Source organism: Ambystoma mexicanum, chromosome 10 (genome assembly GCF_040938575.1).
Source record: "Ambystoma mexicanum isolate Mex_15411 chromosome 10, UKY_AmexF1_1, whole genome shotgun sequence".
NCBI lineage: Eukaryota > Metazoa > Chordata > Amphibia > Caudata > Ambystomatidae > Ambystoma > Ambystoma mexicanum.
The window spans coordinates 1,127,036,141-1,127,055,756 of NC_090932.1; the positions used below are offsets into that span (position 1 = coordinate 1,127,036,141).

Below are 19,616 nucleotides of genomic sequence, written 5' to 3' on the forward strand. Positions count from 1 at the left end.
TTCACAAATCCTTTTTTTGTTGCAGCCTTCTTTTTCCACTGCACAAGAGTCCACTCGCCTTCTGACTCCGAGCTGCTACAGTTTGTGGTCCATTCCCTGCCCTCTAGGCGCACCCTACCTTTATGAGAATGGGAAAGCCTCCCAGAATTGCAGCGTCTGGACTTTGCCCTCCTGTGTCGCCATGGATTCTCATGGTCACTTCCTCTGCGGTTGCCCTCTGGTGCTGGATAGTACTCATCCTCTTCATCCCTCCTTCCAGGTATAGTGGGGAAACCCCCCTCCCTCTGAATGTGCAGAGGTTTTCAAAATGCTCCTCATAGGATGAAGGCTCTTTCCACAAAGGGGACAGAGTGGTCCCTTTTAAGTTTCATTTTCTGCCAGTCCAACTTCCTGATCTTTTCATCATAGGAGTCCTCATGGTCATAAGTACTCACTGCAGTATTTTAGATTTCCCAGGACACACCAGTCCGGCCACCTTCACTTCTGCTTGGTAGAGATGCATATTCATCAATATCTGATAAGGACTGGCCTTCTGGCTCAGTTTGGCAAGGCCTGGGTGAGTCCAGCTGCCTCATGTTTCCTTATTCTTGATAAGTGGTATGTAAGAGGTCAATTGCACTCTAGACAGATGAAGTGGTAGTTAACTGGCATGATCGGAAGGTGCTTTTCCATACCCTGACTGATCAGGGTGCCTCAAAGCCTGTTTATATCTCTATTTCATATGCCAATTTCTCACACCTGTTTTTCTCGGTCCCCATCTCTTGCTGGAATGCAGAGATGTGAGTTTTTAATTCTGACTCAAGGTCTTGATTTGCTTTGAGCACTTTTCTTTGAACCATTAGTCGATCTTTTCATTTTCATGATTTGACTCATTTTCGTTTTGTGAGGCCTGCATTATGTGCCTATTTTCTGAGCGATTTGCCTTCAAGAGACTAATCTCACATTTTTGCACTCCCTGCAATAGATCAGCTTCTGCTTGCCTCACACGCTCCTTCAATTGTACATTTTCTCGCCTAATGCCAGTCACTTCCTGAGAACCTGACTGTTCCTTTTCTGCATTCATATTCGACTGATGCACCTCCTGGTTCAGGAGGTTTTTTTCCTTCATCAGTTGCTTATTTTGCCAGGTGTCCGCATCCATCGATGTCTTTTCAGACCGAATTAACAACTTTGAGAGGAGATGCGGTGTAGCCTGTTGCATTTCTTCAGCACTCATGCTGTAGAAACGTGACTTTGTTATTATTAATTTTTACAAATCTGCAAACACATTCTACGCCAACACAATCTTGTCTTTTGCAGTCAGTAAATGTCTGCAATTTCTTTATTAAATATCTGGTCAAATCAGATTACTTTTGGATTACTTTGGGTACTTTTGTTCCTCAATACTCCTCTGTTTCTCAGAGGTCAGGCCAAAGTGGTACTTCAACAAAACATGAATAGCCCGCCAAACACCTAGTGATTTTACACAAAAATTACTGGCGTGCTAAACCAAGGTGAGTGTGGTGCAGACAGGGGGTGCAGCAATCACTACACCCCACTTCTCTTATTACTCCCTAATTCACCCTAAAGCTTGCATACAGACACACTATTAGCCCACCACAACTACGCAGATTGTGTAGTTTAGCCACCTCTCTCATGTAGGCGAACTGTGTCCTGACTGTGCCAGTTAGCAATATCTTGCATCTGGTCCAGGCAGGGGGAACAACCATTACTGCTCCCCTTTGGGCTACCACGCTGCTCTTGGTGCCTAGCGGCTTTAGTATGATCCACAGGGCCTGCAGTGGGTTGGTGATCATATCCTGCACGAAAGCCATTAGGTTAGCTAGCCATTCAAGATAACCCTCCGACTACCCGCCTTCAGCATCACCAATTATCCTACTCCCCGAGGCACTCTGCCTCCCTATATCTATCAGCCATAGTCAGCATTAACCACGCTTATACAAGGTAGCCACCCTGAAACCAGCCTCATTGTGTATGTTAAACACACTTTGCATCGTGCCAATGATGTTGGCCACCCACAGTTTGCATTCAAGCGTGTAGGGGTATGATAGTATTGTGAATTGACTAACATGTGCCACATCCACACAGAATTGCGAAGAAAATCACTCATCTCATCTAGATAGAACTGTGAAGATTAGCATGCATCACATTTAGATGGAATTGTGATGATTAGCATGTGTCAAAACTAGATAGAACTGTGAAGATAATCTTGCCTCACATCTAGATAGTGATGCCATTAACCAACCCTACTAAAAATCTCATCCCTCTGCATACACCTCTCCTTCTCAAACCAAACACAACCATACCTCTGAGCACAACAAACTGCATGCACTTCACCACGCCACAACAAGAAAACAAACCACACATAGTCTCGAACAACAGCACATGACGGCGACCAACTAAAAAGCACACTTAAGCTCAGCGAACTGAGTTAACTGAACTGATGCTGCTAACAGCACATCACAGCTCCCTTGCTATTCTCCTGCTCAGTCCTACTAACACATCCCACCTCTTTCACTTTCAGATCTGCCAGAGCACCAGGGGACCACTCCGGTGGTGATAGTGTGCGGTATAAATATCCTTTAACGTTAAGATTAACATAACATACCATGCCCTCATCATGAGTCAGAGGAACAGGCTAAATAACGGCTACCGAGCCCCCACTTTGTAACAGATTGAGGACCAGTATTAACACAGGAAGGTCCCTTTTCCCCCCTACCCCCAGTTAAGGCACAACACCAAATATTGTTATTTCTGTAATCTTGAGTTCACGAAGCTCAGTCTGAACAACATAAATCACCAAGGCTTTCTCCCCCTGTGCCACACTAAGCCAAGAACCAGACTGGGGTATTGAGATAATAGATATTTTATTAACAAATAGTTTTAATAGAAATTTAGAAAACAATTAATTTACACATGCCACCTTCTCTGTGGCATCTAACTCTGCACTAAATAGATGGGACACACTTCGTTTTGAATTTGACAGAATAAAAATCAGGTTCACTCTTTATTTCATGCCCCACAAACTCCAAATTATTGAATCACACAATGGGGGTCATTCTGAGTTTGGAGGCAGCCATGGTGCTATTAGCAGCATGGCTGCCTCCAAACTTGGTCCGGGTAGGCGGAATGGGTACTTACCGGGACATTCGGACCTATGCGGACCCGGTAAATCCCCATCCCGAATACCATTCCCCATTCCCATTCGAGCCCCCATTGGGCTCAATGGGAATGGGGAAGGCGCTAATAACGGGCCCACAAATAGCGGGCCTGTTATTTGCGCCCTGGTCACTGAACGGGCCCCGCTAAGGACGTCTGGTCTGACCAGATGTTTTCAGCGAGTCCCGCTAGGGAACCTCGGAATAGGGCGGTAAGGGGTTACCGGCACCGGCATCCTTAACGGTGCCGGTAACCCCTTACAGCTCACCTCGGAATGACCCCCAATGTGTTGCAATATTACAATACAGCTTGGAAAAATCATAGGCATTTATGCATTCAATTTGAACGTGGGCTTCTTCTCTCTGCACCCAAAGTACATGCATTTGAAAACACCCACAGTTTATTTAGAATCAGCACCTTTGCTCCTTTACCCCAAAGCAGTCTCAAACCTTTCTGCCATGAATGTCACTTGCTCACTCCCAGGAGAGAGTGTATTTCTATCACTGGAGACGCACACCTGGCTTATTTTGACATGCAGGGTTTGGGACCATGGAATGGATAGGGATTTTCATTTTTCAGAACAAAGACACATTCAAATGAAAAGCAGGGTGTTGGGAATGGAATCAATGGGACAATTCGTTTTGGGACAAAGCACATTCAAATGCACAACAGGGTTTTAGGATTTTAGTTTCGGGACCACTAGCACACCCAAATGAACAACAGGGTTTTAGGATTTTCGTTTTGGGAACACTAGCATATCCAAATGAACAACAGGGTGTTAGGATTTTCATTTTGGGAACACTAACACATCCAAATGAACAGCCGGGTTACCCAATAACATTAAAGCCTAGAGTCATTTACTCTGCACTGGGTTGATCTTTGTCAATTTCGAATTTTGACAAAACATCACCCTGTGACTTGACCTTATGGGAAATAATGAAATTATATTTTTAGTTAAATAAGCTAAGGGTATACACACTTTTACCCCCTGCCACTAATGGAAGAGAACCCACTAATGAAAAGGAAGGGGTTAAAAACAGATTCCCCTCACACTTCAGTTTAAAATGGATGTGGTGTTTTTCTATAGGGGAATGAATGGAATTAGATTTTTAGTCAAGTATGGCCGGGGTCTACACAGTTTTGCCACCCCACCCACTATGCAGGAAGGAGATTAAGGCTGGCAGATTCCCCCACACCTTATTTTGTCCTTTGGACCAATCTTCTTACATGGGAGACCTTGGTTATTGGACACACAGGGAAACACCAGGGCTCATCTTTGGAAAGCACGGAAGGAGCAGCGTGAATTCAATCCTTTTTGAACAACAGGTTTATGAGAGTGTTCTCACCCTCAGCTGCAGCAGACCCTACTCCGATAGCATGCAGAGTTCTGCAAGGATCTTGTACATCGCCCACAATGTACAATATCTTCACTAAGCCCCTGTTCGATGACCTTGACCATCTGGGTGTCACCTACACTAATTACGCAGATGACACTCAGATCCTCATACCTATGACCAGCGATTACGATACAGACCTAACCCTAGTTAACAAAATCTCTCTCATCATTCGGGCGTGAATGGCTGTACATGGCCTGTGTCTGAATGATGATAAGACTGAGCTCGTTCTCCTAGGAGCCCCAGCCAAGCTCAATAAACTCAGCAGCCAATACCTTTCATTTAATATTGATGGTATTGACATTAAAGTGGCAAAATAGTTAAAAACCTTGGGCTTCTGCCTGGACTGAGCCTTGAACTTACGTATGTAAGCAAGTCAACGCCACAGCCTCTGCGATTGCATACACCTGTAAATTGATCCATGCCTGCAAACCTTTTCCATCTAAAGTGAGCTGCATTACTCTAGAGAGAGCTTTAATTCTCTCAAAACTCGACTATTGTAATGCACTTTATCTAGATGCGAGCAATACATTATGAACAAACTCCAAATCTTACAGAATAATGCACTTAGAACAGCTCTTAGCTTTCCAAGAAGACAACCTATCTCTGAGGCCAGACGGAAGATCAATTGGCTTTCAGTCAAGGATAGAATTCACCTCAAAACAGTCTCTCTTACCCTCAATTGAGCTCCGAAATACCTAATGGAAAAAATTGTACAAAAAACCTCAACATGCCCTACGAGGACTGTCAACTCCTTCTGCCTAAAAGTCCCTAGATTTAAACTTAAAAAAGCAGGGGGTAGAGGGAATCAGTCTTTCTTCAGCTAGAAAAAGTACCAAAATCTGGCTGATTACAAAAGACTCAAGTTTAACGTAAGCCTGCCCTTTTTTTGGACCGGCCTCATCAACATTTGTTTGCTATGCATAAATTGGACTCATGTATAAAACTCATGTATCATACACCTTTTTTCTTGTTAATAATGTAACAATACTCTAACTATCTTGTACCTGACCATATGTAACTTGTAAATCGAATATTCACTTGTAACGTGCCTATATACCCATGGGTTTGGAGCGCTATATAAACAAACAGATCTGGTCAAAGGCTTCTGTCAACTATAGTCACCAGCACCCAGTCTTCATCTGGCTCCTCAAATATCAGTCCCAGTCAGCTTTCCTCCTGGCAATGTGGGACCCCAGTGGTTTCTGGCAGCTATCTCCTTTCCCATAGAGCATTAAAGTGTATATAGTACCTATGACACACTCCAAATTATGAATATGGGCATCTGCCAAGCCATTTTCCCATGAATAAGACATTCATGTTCTCCCCCACCTCTCCAGTCCAGCCTCTGCCAGCCGATATGGCAAAGGTTTTAGGAGGTCCAGATTATGGATAATGAGGGGAGAAGAGAAATGCATCCTTCTAAATTGACATTTAAAGTTGCATTTTTCTTTCTCAGAAAGTCACAACATGACAGATAGCCACCATAAACTATATATTTACAGATTCAGCTTCTTCTGCCGGGCCTATAAGAATAGTTTGATCTTGGCACGACCTTCCTGGAGCACGCTATAATTTTTTGCCCTTTATTCAACAACCAACATAGTTAGAAATATGATACTTCACGATTCAAACATGAATTTCCCATTCTATTAATCTCCAACTTTCAAATTTCTATCATTTATGGGAAGGCCACAATTGTACTTTTATGCAAAAAAGAATATCCACACTAGCCAACCCAGGTAGGCCAGTCTTGGCACATAACAAAATGGGCAGCTGGAGTAAAGCAAACATGAATCATTTTGGTTCACTCTTGCTGCTCATGTTGTTACTACATGGCAAGACTGGCCTACGTTGGTGGGCCACTCTGGATACTTTTTTTACTATGCAGTTGCTCTCACTCAAGTTGGCCAGCTCACAATTCCACAAAACCTCAGTGGATTGTGCTGCCACGCAGAGTTCTAGAGCTTCAGGCTTGCACACAACACCAAAGGTCTTGTACTTGCCTCTCTCCAACTACCCCTGCACTCTCCCTTAGAATAATGCATCATGAGGCTGCTAAAATGACAGGTGTGCTACACAAAACACACTTGACATTTCTGTGTGACTGGCTACTGCCACCAACATTGATAAGAAGCAAAATCTTACTCTGCGATGCAGCACCCCAATATAGACACTATCAATCAAATACGTAAAAAATTTATTTATTAGACATCACACATAATAAATACAATAGTAAACAAGTACACACTAATAAGCACTTTGTTATAAATATGTAAATTAGAACACAACGTGTGTCAATATAAATAGGCATTTTTACAAAACATACTTAAATATTTAAAAAGTGTCAGTAAATAATGTCCTGGGGGTGAATGGGGGTGACCCCGGCTATTAGTGGATATGCCTGCGAGTGTCACATGTTCAAGCTACAAATGCGAAAAAAGCAAACTGTTCCCTCTATGGACATCATAATTCATAGAAAATACAAATGGCTCCGGGCCCTAGAGCTGTATGTTTGACATACAGGTTCAGGAACCTCTGAGGAGCTGTCGTTTGCCGTGTACTTGGTACATACGCCGACCATCAGTATCCCACATACAGCATCTTACTTTTATGGGAACTGCAAATACTTTCACTGCCATCATTTGCTCTGTACTTGGTACATACACTGACGACGGTGGGGTAAAAAAAAAAAAAAATGAAATATCTTACTCCGAGAAAAGCTTAAAATTTTGGATGGTATTTTGGTCATTCGAGCTCGTCACCGTCACTGGCTCATTTTCATTTTGTGAGGTACTGATGTACCAGCGGGGGCAGGAAGCCGACTCAAAGGTGGAACTTGGGTTGCCGCTGCTGGCCGTGTCTACCTTGAAGAAGAGGAAGCGTAGGAGGTCAGTCTTGATGGGATCCAACGGTCTGTTTACTTCCTGCAGGCAGGGGGAAAAAAAAAAAGAGCGGGCAGGTTAGATACGCTTATTCAGAGTGGGACCCTCTGAACAATACTGACATTCTGTCATGTGGAGAATGGGCCAGGAGTATGTGGAACCAGCACCTAATCATACAACAGCTAAGTATGGACCCCCCTACTGCAGTGTGGCTCAGATACCTCAAAAGTAAGTCTCATGGGGCAGAGGGGACATCAGTGGCTGCACTGTAGGACTCTAGGTGCAGACTGGGAAGGCACCTGATGCATGGTCCTCAGAGGGCAAAAGGGGCTGGATGCACTTGAAGCCTAGATTACTATGTGCAGGGAGGGTGGGTGGGTCTCAGGGCTGCATCAAAAGTGTGACACCTAGAAGGTCCATGTGGTTGGGATGGACGAAGGCCAGCGTTTTGTTCAAACCAAAACCTGGACATATTAAGCTTTTTCCAGGACACAGCACAATGTTGCTCCCTATTGTGGTGTTTTTTTCTCTGACCCAAACAGATAAGCCCAAACGCAAACTGAGTTCAAACCAGAGAGGCGGCAACGTTTCTGGGATGAGGTCAGCGAAAGGCTGGACCTCAAGGTCTAGTGGGGCAAGGAGCTGCACCTGAGACATGGATCTCATGGGGTGGATGAGGAACCTGAAATCAGGATCTCGGGGTTGGGGGAATGAAGCGTGGATGACAAGGTGCTTTGGGATCTGGTAAGGCGGCTCGTGGACGGGTGGGTTTAATGCAGGGGTGTACATGGATTATACACATTGTTCAGGATTGCTATGCGCCCAAGAGTGCCCCATGCCACTTACCTCTAGACGCAGCTCAGGCTTCCCGTCCACCATCACGCAGGAAAGGTAGAGGTTCCGTCCAACAATGCCCAAAGTGACTGGCAGCTTTCCAGCCCCTGGAGAGGGCGATGTTCTGTACAAAGCCATATCCAGCTTCACTGCAAAGAGGCAATGGCACATATAGCTGTAAATATCAAGTCTGTGTTGCCCACATCAGACCACACAAGAGTTTACAGAAAGGATTTAGAGACTCAAACACATTAGGAATAGTAGCGTGTCAGTGGAAGTAATGTGCCAAAGTTCACACTGCCCTTCAGGCCTTGCAACCTTGAAACCTTATTACAACAATGTGGTTCCATTATTTGTGGACTCCTCTCCCTGCCCCCCATGGATATACGCCCATGTTCATAGGCCTGTGAGCTATTGCTTACCTTGTAAATCTATGTTTTGCCCCTGCAGGTGCAGGGCTACCAGCTGGGCCTGGCCGGAGAACTCATTCAGCACCATGCACTTGTTGGCAGTGTCCGTGACCCGTTTCACGCTGGTGGAGAATTGCCGGTACACCGATTCAGCCATAGACGTGGCCTCAAAACTCCGGCAGGGGACATTCTCTGGAAAGAAGAAGGAGCAGTCAGATGATAAACCAGAATTCTGGACAGAACAGTCTTATTTGGAGGCAGAAGGAATTTGTCTTTGTGCACAAGAGTTGCTCTAATCACAGCACTGCACGCTTCTGGCAGATGCATGCCCCATTCAATGGGCGGTTGGGCACAGAACATATCTTGTGGCATAATATTTAAAATTGGTGCATTATTCTTATTATTTAAATGTCTAAATATTCTAGGATATGTGGTGCCAGCTTTCCTGGTTGGGCTGGTGGCACACTGTACCTGGCTCTGCTTCTTTGATGTGGCACACATACTGGTCTACTGCGCATGCATTGTTTTGGTTTATGGTCATTGCATCGAATTCCTTGCATCTAAATGCATTTGCATCGAAATTTTTCCATCTTAAAAATTTGCATTAATGCATTTTCCTTTTCCTTGGGGAGGGGCACCTCCCAATCCCGTTTTTTACACCTTTCAAATCCTCCTGAACAAAAATTAACCCTTTACCGCCCCCCAAAACATGCATACGATGCACATTTTTTAGATGGAAAAAATGTGATGGAATGGCATTAGATGCAATGACCAGATACCATTGTTTTCATCAGGTGCAGAGTCCAAAGGTGGGCTCAACGGGACAGGGAGAATTTACAACGCAGCAGAATTCCAATTTGCCGAAATTCTTTTAGACTAATTTGGCCACAAATATATGTGGGGCGGCTGGGTAAACCTGATAATAAAGAAAGGGGGAGGTCGGAGGGTGGGGGGCTGTGGGCAGTCCCCCCCCACCCCTGCGTATAGTTGCTGCCAAATGTAAAAGAAAAAAAGAAGACAATCGAATTTGACAAAAAACATCAAGAAAATCACATAGACCCGCCACAGCCATGATTTGCTTCTTTGGATGACGGCTTTTGTACAGTGGCAAACATTGCATTTTTTAAATTTGTTTTTATCATTTTTGTGGAATATCAGAGATCTGGATACATTTAAATAATTTGCTGATTTGGGGAGGGCGGGGATGTATAGTCACCACAGGCGCTACTGGGGTGCTTCAGGATTGCTTGATTTACTCATTGCAGCTGGTATGTCCCATCAGTGTGAAAGAAGCTACCACTGCCCCTGGGTGAAGAAGAGAGCCCCCTCGCGACAGAACTATAACCGACCAGGCCTGGTAGCTCCCGCCGCACTGAAAGGTTACTCGTGGGGGCTTCTTGCCCAGTCGCTGCTAGAGGGGCAAATCTATGCAGTGAGGCGTGGACAGTTTCTAGTATCAAATGGACTACTAAATTATCTCAGAAAGACAAATGCTCCTGTTCATGGCAGACTGGATTGACCTTCAGCAGTGTGGGGAGAGGGATTATTAAAGACTCCAAGCTCAGCTTGCTTTGCACCATGAAGTTAACAGATTTTTTTTAAATATCCCTAGACAAAGAGAAACGCCAGTTTAACATTTCTCAAGCCATTATCTCAAGCAGCTGGATCCCCTTAAGTGTTCAGGGGCGTATGTTCTTCGTCATGATTTCCCCCAAGAAATCATTGTAGGCTCTGCTCACTCCCAGACTAATTAGCAGTGATAGAATTCATATGATAGGTTATTTATAATGCGCTTAAAGAGGTTACTAAGCGTGGACCCTGGGAATCGAACCTGTGGTGCTCTGTGTCGTCTTGCTTCCAAGGCGAGCACGTTGCCCCTGAGCTATCCTCTCAAGACTATATTCTTTAAGCATTGAGTAAGTGGTTTACAACATTTTTAAAATCAACTATTTATTCATTAGCATTTACTAAAATGCTCATTTCATTCTAAAATTATACAGCCTTATTAAATGTTTACTTGCATTGCACTTGCTAAAAAAGCAGCTCTGAGAATTGTTGCTTGACATTTCCAAATCAGCATACAAGCATTATCTAATTTACCAATTTGTAAAATACAGATTATACACCTTTATGAAACCTCAAGCTTATCTGTATCTTTGTCCTACTAAAAGGCTTAGACGTTTTATCATCTTGTTCAGACTGGAACAACTGCCCACGTTGAGCAACTTGGGAGCCAGGGAAAATATCCCTGCCAAAGAGCGAGCCTGTCGCCTACGTAAATCCCCAGAATTCCTGGAGACTGCCAAACACCTCTTAACTGAATGTCAGACTTAAATCATACAATCTTATTATACCTTGGTGAATTTGCACACAATCCTCTAACCATCTGTGAAACATCATTCTGGCTTTATTGCACTAACACCTGCAATATGCATTTGTTTATTGCACTGTATAATGTCTGGCAACAGATAGAAGTAGGTTTGGGCTCCCTGATTTGAGCTGTCTGAGTATAATGGTGTCAGGATCAGACAAGTCACATTGTCTGGGAAGAGGTCTATTACCAATTTTATTTTCCACACGACTTTGATACAAGAAGGTTCTTGGAAAGATGCTTATCTATTACTTTATGCTGCTAAGATTGTATAGAATTTTGGGAAAAGATATTAACATATATATTTTTTTTTAATATGATTCTTTCCTAATTGTTTATTCAAACATTTTAAATAATTTTGTTTTTCCTTTTTGTTCCTTTATACTATTTCTGTTGATGATTTGTTTGCATGATTTGATATTAATGTATGTATTTGTTTTATGTGTAAAGTTTGAATTCATTTTCAATCTATATCACATTAAGGAATATCATTATCTAATGTACATGTTATGTGGCCTATACAAGTCTGAGTAGGGTTAGTAAATGCTTACATTTGTCCATATGTACACCTAAGCTTGCTTAGTCAATGCTTAAAACGGACCTTTCATTTTGACATGGGATCCGACTACTGGACCAATAAAGAGACGAGAGCAATATCAGGTTTTCATGCAGTGCCTTATGACGAATTTCTCCCAATTCTAAGTACTGTAATAATACCAGTTACGAGCATACTTTAACAATACTCTTGTTCAGCTTCGAGGGGTAGTGGGCTAGGTGGGTGCTGCTGGATTTTAACTGGGAAGTGCAGACTGGCCTCCTGTCAAAGGAAAATGCCTAATTGGTGAGGGACTCCCCGGACTATGGACTATTGATTTAGTTGTATGTAATTTTTGGAATTATGTTAGGTTTGTGATGTAGCTCTTAAACTCGTTGGGCCTATTCCAAGCGCTAGAAAGAAAACCTGGGTTTATTCCAGTTTTACTTTTGGTGGTGCAAGACAGACATGAATCCAAGCTGTAATGTTAACCAAATAACAACATTAAATTATATGGAACCATTTACTGAAAGCTGGCAGCGAAATGTAGATTACACAACAGATGTGCCATCTTACCTTCCACCAGGACAGTGCCAAGGAGCTCCAGGAGGTCGCTGTCGCTGAAGAGACAACTATGCAGTATCCCTCGCTTCATCTTCTCCAGCGCCACCACGACCACCACTGCCTGGCGGAAGGTTGGGGTCCCTTTGGCAACAGTCAGCTTCACCTGAATGCTGGCCTGGCATTCTCTGTCGCGCCCAGAGCAGGATCCCCAGGAGGCGTTCGGCATGGATGGCTGTGGGCACAAAGATAGCGTGAGCCATGGCTCCCAGAACCGAGCAATTACAACCTGAGGTGGCGAAGCCATCACATGGCTTCGGTTCTCAGGCAAAGGAAGCATTCCTGCAAATAGAGTACATTCAATACACAACTATCTTCATTCACTAAAACCAGTATCTTAACCAAGCCTCTGGTTTCCTCACAGCTGCTGAACCTAAGGCTTTAGGACGGGTGCTAGACCGTCAGAGCCAAGAGGGTAGCTAGCCTGGGCGGTAAAGTGCAGGTTTTCACAGCAGTGGCATTGCTAGGGTGGGGCCAGGGCCCCTACACTGAAATCCTGTGCCCCCCCTATAGTGGCGTACCGAGCGGTGGGGGGGGGGGGCTAGGGAGGTTTAAGACTGGGATATTGGTCAGTGGGACACCTCGCCCGTTGGGCCCCTCAATGAGGGTGCCCAACGGGAAAGGTGTCCTGCTGGCAGGAATATATCTGCTGAGCAATTCCTGCTCAGCACGCTCATTGTCCTGCCAGGACACCTTACTCTTTCGAAACGCGAGAGGTGTCCGCGTCCTACTGCCAGGACAACGTCCCAAGGAGCTCTGGGCAGCAGAGGGGCTCTCACGTTGCTCTGTGTCAGGGCATTTCAATGTGAGCCATTAGGCACGGATGGGAGGTGGGGCTATTAGTAGGGACTTTGTACCCTTAGAATGGGAATGGGAGGGAGTGATCAGAAGTGAGAAGGGTGCATAATGTTGCATGCTTTATGAAATGTCTATGGCTTTAAACCCCAATGGGGATTTGTCAGGCTACATTAATCTACGTGATGCTATTATGACTTTGCATGCAGGATGGGGAGAATAAAACTAAAGCCATACTCTTATTGCTCAACATATTTTTATGACAATGTATATAGCGTATACTTAGTTTACTATGAAAGGATAGTTTATGTAATGTGGTTTGCTTCCAAGGAATTTCTATAAATGAAGTATTTAAGTACATGAAATGCAAAGCAAAACCTTTTTAAAAAATCTATCAACTAAACCAGGCAAGATGTGCACAGTTGCTTAAATTGTCTACATCCCGGTTTCACCATTTAACCAAAGTGTGTGAGCCCGGGCAAATCATTTAATCACACTGTCTTACCTGCAGCTTTGTAAGAGATTCACTTCATAGTTTATGTTAATATATCATGCTGTTTTTTTTTTTTTTTTTAAAGCCTAAGGACGATAGAGTTGCTCCATATATAATAATAGTGCAATTTACACCGTTATTTGCCACTTGGCTTATTTATGGCAACTGATTCTAAAGTCCCTTCCATGGTGCCTCCAGCATCAGAGACTGATGATGCTTCTTGCAATGTCAATTTCGGTGAAGTCATTTCTGTTCGTGGAATCCATATGCAAATTAAGAGGTTTGCATGTATTTTGCCCCAAAGCGCTTGGACAGAGCTCTAATAGATTCCGGGATCCGAAATGATTCTAGAGTTTCATTTTTTGGGTTCTGTTAAAAAGTAGCATGGGGCAGGGGTGTGGGGTACGAATGATACCGAATGGAATTGGGCACACTGCATTTGGGGTGGGGGCGAGCCAAGAATAAAGTCCTGCTACCCCCTCCCCCCCCAATGCAGTGTGCCCGAATTCCACACGGTCTCATTCGTGCCCCCACACTCTTGCAATGCTGGATACTCCCCTGTCCCAGCATGCAAAGTTACACGCCAAGCCGTGAGCTGTCACGCATATCATGGCGTCATTTGTCAGCCAGACAGTTATGACCCACGTTTATGGGTCTGGTGCCACCCGCTGTGCTAGGCGAAGGGTCCGCCAGCTCCATTGTGATCCACCCAACACAGGGGCACACATGCCGGGGCCCCCACCACCCTTTCCCGATCCGGGCGTGGGACAACACAAAGCTGGCAAACGGAAATAGGAGCGGGTGCGTTTAGAATTTAAAATGAGACTGGAGTATTCCCAGCAACAGACGGGGTGATGGGCAGGAGGGTCCAGAATGAAAATAAAGCACGCGGCTCAGAATGAAAGTGACTGAGGCTGTGAAGGGTTAAGGAAGGGAGGAAGGATTAGAGGGAACCAACTACGCCACCCCCCCCCCCCATCCCGGTCCAATCCGGAAATACCCACCAATTGCCAGAGGAGCCTGGGGGTCCTGGCGGCATGGCCTGTGGCATCCAAGGGTCTGATGCGCCGCCACACCCCCCTCCCACCCCCGGGGCTGCCATGGGATGCTGGCTCAAAGGTTCGCATGAGGAAAATTAAAGCAGCGAGGACGGGCGCAGACAGTCCTCTGCTATAACAAACACTCTACATTGTCAGCCAAAACCGGTTTAAATACTCTGTCAAAATCACCTACCTCCATTTTGCACACAGAGTCATCGTCATAGAAGTTTTCATAAGATTCACTGTAAACATATATAAAAAAAAAAATTAATGAGTTAACCCTGCGCAACTTCAAAAAAACAAGTATTCCTGCTGTAGCACAGTGTACACATTCTTCAACCACTGGGGAACGGAAGGATGATTTGCCCCAGGCAAGATTTTAAACTTCCCCTGTGGAGGTTACACGCGTCTCTACTGCAAGCTAACTACCCTAATGAGCAGTTTTACTGAGATGTGAACATGGTACGCTGGCGGTGCACATGCATCTGCTACAGGTGCACTAACCCACGGAGCTATCCACCTGAAAATGAGCCCGTGAACGGAGGCCATGCGCCTCACTGGAGGGCATGCATTTACACTGCTCCTGTGTGGACACTGAAGCGCCCCACCCCCGCCCTCTGTCCGCAGCATTTACATTTACACCCCCTCCAGCAGTGGCAGCAGTGAAGGAAAAATGTAGTACCGCGCCCCAGGTACAATTTTATTTTATCTCCCTGCTCCAGCACGGGAGCAGGGAGTTAATTAATGAAATAGGGTGCTGATGGGAAAGCAGCAGCACCGGAAGTGCAACGAAACCTACATTTCTTTGGGGGGAGGGGGCAAACTGGTTAGGGGCGGGGCAAACTTATAGGCTGCGCCCCGTTGTTCTACCCCAAGAGTTGTCGGGTGTGGAGCCCATATACCCTATCCCTCTTTCCCCACCCGTCCCTCCCCTACCAACCAACACACCTACCCACCTCTACCAGCCAGAATCAGCTCCTCGGTCCAGCATTACACATAAGCGAATATATATATATATATATATATATATATATATATATATATATATATATATATATATATATATATACACACACACACACACACAATTACACATTTCAATCATTCATTTAAACATCCCACTGGCCAAACACTCGCTCATTTACATGCGCACCCAGCCCCCTATACATCATACACTCATCCATGCATACATTACATACACACTCCTTGCACACATGCATACACACATAACGAGCTAACATGCAACACCCTTTAACACTGCCAATTTCAGAAAAAGCTTCCTCGATTTTCTGCCTAGCAAAAAGCAAGGGTGTCAGCCCCCTCCCCTTGGATGTGAAGGCACACATGACGCTGTTATGTTTGCTTGCATCCATGGGGGGGGAGCATAATGCTGTTATATGTTTGCTTGCATCCATGGGGAGGGGGCTGATGTGCGCATTACATCTTTATAAGGCTGTGTGGGGATGGAAGCCTTTCCTGAAACTAGCAGCTTTAAAGTGTTGCTGCATTTGTGGAAATAGAGGTTTCTGCACAAACACAGTAAAACTGCAAAGCCGCCGGGACGCTTCTCTCCCCTCTGAGTAACAAAAAGCCCCGCCCCTGAGCTCACATTTCAGGGGGTGGGGAGGTGGGGGCTGAAGCCCAGCCAGCACAATGGCATTAAATGCGCCCCACTCCCGCACTGGAAAGCCTGGTGCCACTACAAGAGAGGGGCGCATTTAATTTCAATAGGGTGCCTGCTGCACCATCTCCCACCAAGCCAGCTCGGAGGAGCCTTTGAAAGACTCCCCCGAGCTGGCGTGGCAGGTGGGGGGGGGGGGGGAGGAGGGACAGGGGGGCTCATGGCCCCCCGCCCGCCAGGTTATATCATCTAAGCCTGCGCACCCATTCGCTGATGGCACTCCGATCTGTCCAGCGGAGGATGGCAGGCAGAGCAGTCCAACACGCTACCGAAGTGTCAAGCATATTCCAGTCAGGGAATGTGAGCCCAGTCCTGGTTTTACCTCTGCATTCCGGGACTTGTAGTAGTCATGGGCAAATCTGGGAAACAAGTCTCAGAATGCTAAAAAAAAAAAAAAACAGGACTGCAGCCCCGTCTCTTTACTGGAAAGGGGCATGCATGCATGCATGGATGCAAGCGGCTGCAGGAGATTGTATGGCGGGAAACCGGTTACAGCTCCATACGTGTAATTGGCGTTTACCTGTAGCTCTCCATCAGCTCCATGCCCATTTCGGGGACCAGTGACATTGTGGCTCCTGTGAGTAAAAAAACAAAAGTTAAATAAGCAAATAAGACAAAACAGCATCCACGAAATTAGGGTTCCATGCGCCATCCAGCGTATAGGGGGATTTTGCGTCGCAACAAAAATGTGCAAAATGTGTCCTTTTGAAATGGGGAGCATTTTGCAAATTCCTCTACAAAGTTGCAAAATGCAGGATTCTAACAATGTGCCCCTTATTGTTGGAGAGACAAATCGACGTCAACATCTGCCATCTATTGGCCACAGCCTCAAACACCATGTATAAAGCACTTCCCTCTGTGGGAGGAGGCGCTATAATAAGGGCATTAGAAATGGAATCCTGCAAGTTTAGCGGCAACGTATAATTATTATTCATCAAGGCTGCAACATTCAGATATTTTACAGCAATATTATCTCTTCTTCCACCAAAATGTGTGCTCCCCTCAATTTCGAACCCTGCAATACCCCAAATCACCCCTCCATCCTGTTGCAAAATAGTTATGCTATTAATTAGCAATATGAGATAATTGCATGCGTCACTCATTCTACATTTACTATATACATGCTGTGTCTATTGGCTTTACCGGTCCGTCTCCTCTGCACACTCCCCCCCTACCTCAAATCCTACACTGTAACTCCCTTCACCTACCCCCTCCTCTACCACCCGCACCTTCTCCCCACCTTGTAGATAGTTCTACTTATTGTTCTAATGACCTGCTCATGTTTGTAAATCTGCTTCTCTCACTTGTGTACCTGTTATATTTTAAAGCGCTTTGGCTTAAAGCGCTATATAAATCAATAAACATAAACAGTGCGGGGTCTCTATCACCTAGACTATCGCCCCTCAAAGCACCTCTCTACGTGGAGCCCGTCCCGACGATTACCCTCGCAAAGAAGTCAAGGCGTCCGTAAAATGGCCCTGACGAGCAGCGCCGCCATACCTGCACTGAGAGCTTGCAAGCGGCCTGGACGGGATTTTTCTTCTGCGGCCTAGTCTTCCACACACCCCTGTCAGGATTATTCTGAGACCTGCCTGGCGCTTGCCGCTCTTATAGGTCCAGCTGCCGAGCCCTGCCCTGGGAAATTCCTCCTGCCCCGGGCTTAGAAGCGGAAGTGATGTCGCAAGACGCGGCTTGCCCAACCCTATCCCTCGATGCAACTAACAAAAGGAGCCGGGAAATTCTCGCCACTCCATCAGTTACTGCGTGAACTCCAAAGGAGGCCGGGACCCCGACAACACATGACCTCACAACACGAGCATAATCGCTGAGCAGAAAGGAGGTCATTTACCGTTCCTTTCAAAGAGTTCATCTCATCCACCAGCGGCCTGATGCACTAGTGTCGGGCGGGTTCTGTGGTTTGATGACGTAGCGCAATGTTACTGCTCAGAAAAATACACCATTTATCAAAACCTGCACAGTCTGCGATGTGCAAATATGGCCGCATTTTGGTGGTTGTTGTTGGTGTCAGAGACGTCTTTATGGGAAGGTAAAAGGGGCACTTGCCCCGGGCCCTCACCTTGGAATTGGCCCCCAAAATGCAGCCTGATTAAAAAGAAGTCAGTTCCCATTAGTCACCAAAACTAAATATCACACGTCAGCATTTGTTATGGTGTGCTGCAAAGGCTCTAAAGATATTGCCCGCTGTTGTTCGGAAGTACATTCTGCTCTGAGATTTTCATCCTGCAATGGTTTCAGTGTTCATGGTATACATAGTTTGTGTGGCACAGCACCTCTAGCATTCCCACCTTTTTGTGGGGATTATATTGAAAGTTGAAATGGATATTGATAAATGTGAGTGGCACAATTGTTCAGAGGGTAGCTCAGTAGGTTAAGCCTCATTGCAGAGATGTGTGTTCATATGCAAAATTAAAGAACCAAATTCCAGCAAGGCTGACTCAGCCTTTCCAATGTATGCCGTAATAAGCCTGCATGTATAGGTACTTTGTTTATAGTAAATCAGGTCTTATCATCACCAGTGTACCTAACCCAGATAGCGGTTGATATAAAAACGAACATAGCATCAGTATGGTGAAGGTTTAGAAATAGGTTTGTTCAGATGGGGAGCTGTACAACCTAGGCAGGCACCTCCAATGATAAACAGTGTTAATCCAGAGAGGTGATTATGTATCCAAATGCCAGACTGTGGAACCAAATCGTTCATGCTCGGATCCTGGCTTTGCCAGCAGATGATACAGTGATCCTGGACACATCTTTTATCACTGAAAAGGTTTGCGTTGTTTCATATGATTTGCATGTTTTCCAAGTCAGTTCTGTGAAATGGGATTATTTTAGTTCAGGAAAAGAACTAGAAAGGAAAGTGGTAAAGTGCAGAGAGGGTGCAAATGCCAGCTTCACCTTTTAACCAATGTGTGATCCTGGGCATCTCATTTAATCTTGAATTGCATCAGCTGTCAAAATTGCCAGTCGCTAAACCTTTCACAATTGTCAGCCTTTCAGAGTGATTTCATTCTCAGGGTATGTCTTTAAAAAAGACTCGCTGGTGGTTTTGTTGGCTATATACAGTGTTGATTACTCTATAATAATAGTGAGCATCGATATATTGCACACCATAGTCACTTGTTTATTTTCCCTCTAAAGGCAACACTACTTGAAAACCATGCCCCTCTTTAATCTCAGTCGGTTTGGATACAGACACCTTTTTGGTATCTTCAAATTGTCACCCACTCTATGCTATGATATGTTTAGCTTTCCCCTTGCTGCCCATTGGTCGCTTGCATCCATGCTTGCATTCTAGGAGTCAGCTAATCTGAGTCATTTGTCTATTCTCTATTATGTATGTGCATGTTTTGCATACAATCTGTGTCCTGCATGTATAC

General features: G+C 45.1%; 1 protein-coding gene across 1 annotated transcript; it reads right to left on the bottom strand.

Annotated features, from left to right (window-relative positions):
- Positions 1-6,741: 6,741 nt before the first annotated feature.
- On the bottom strand, positions 6,742-17,853 carry LOC138492062 (interleukin-1 beta-like). The gene is made up of 7 exons (XM_069619017.1): positions 17,719-17,853; positions 16,739-16,793; positions 14,731-14,779; positions 12,165-12,384; positions 8,695-8,874; positions 8,285-8,421; positions 6,742-7,480 (listed from the first exon to the last, which is right to left on the bottom strand). Exons 2-7 carry the CDS (start codon positions 16,783-16,785, stop codon positions 7,262-7,264), a joined length of 852 nt encoding a protein of 283 aa, XP_069475118.1. The 5' UTR covers positions 16,786-16,793; positions 17,719-17,853; the 3' UTR covers positions 6,742-7,261.
- Between the last annotated feature and the right edge of the window lie 1,763 nt (positions 17,854-19,616).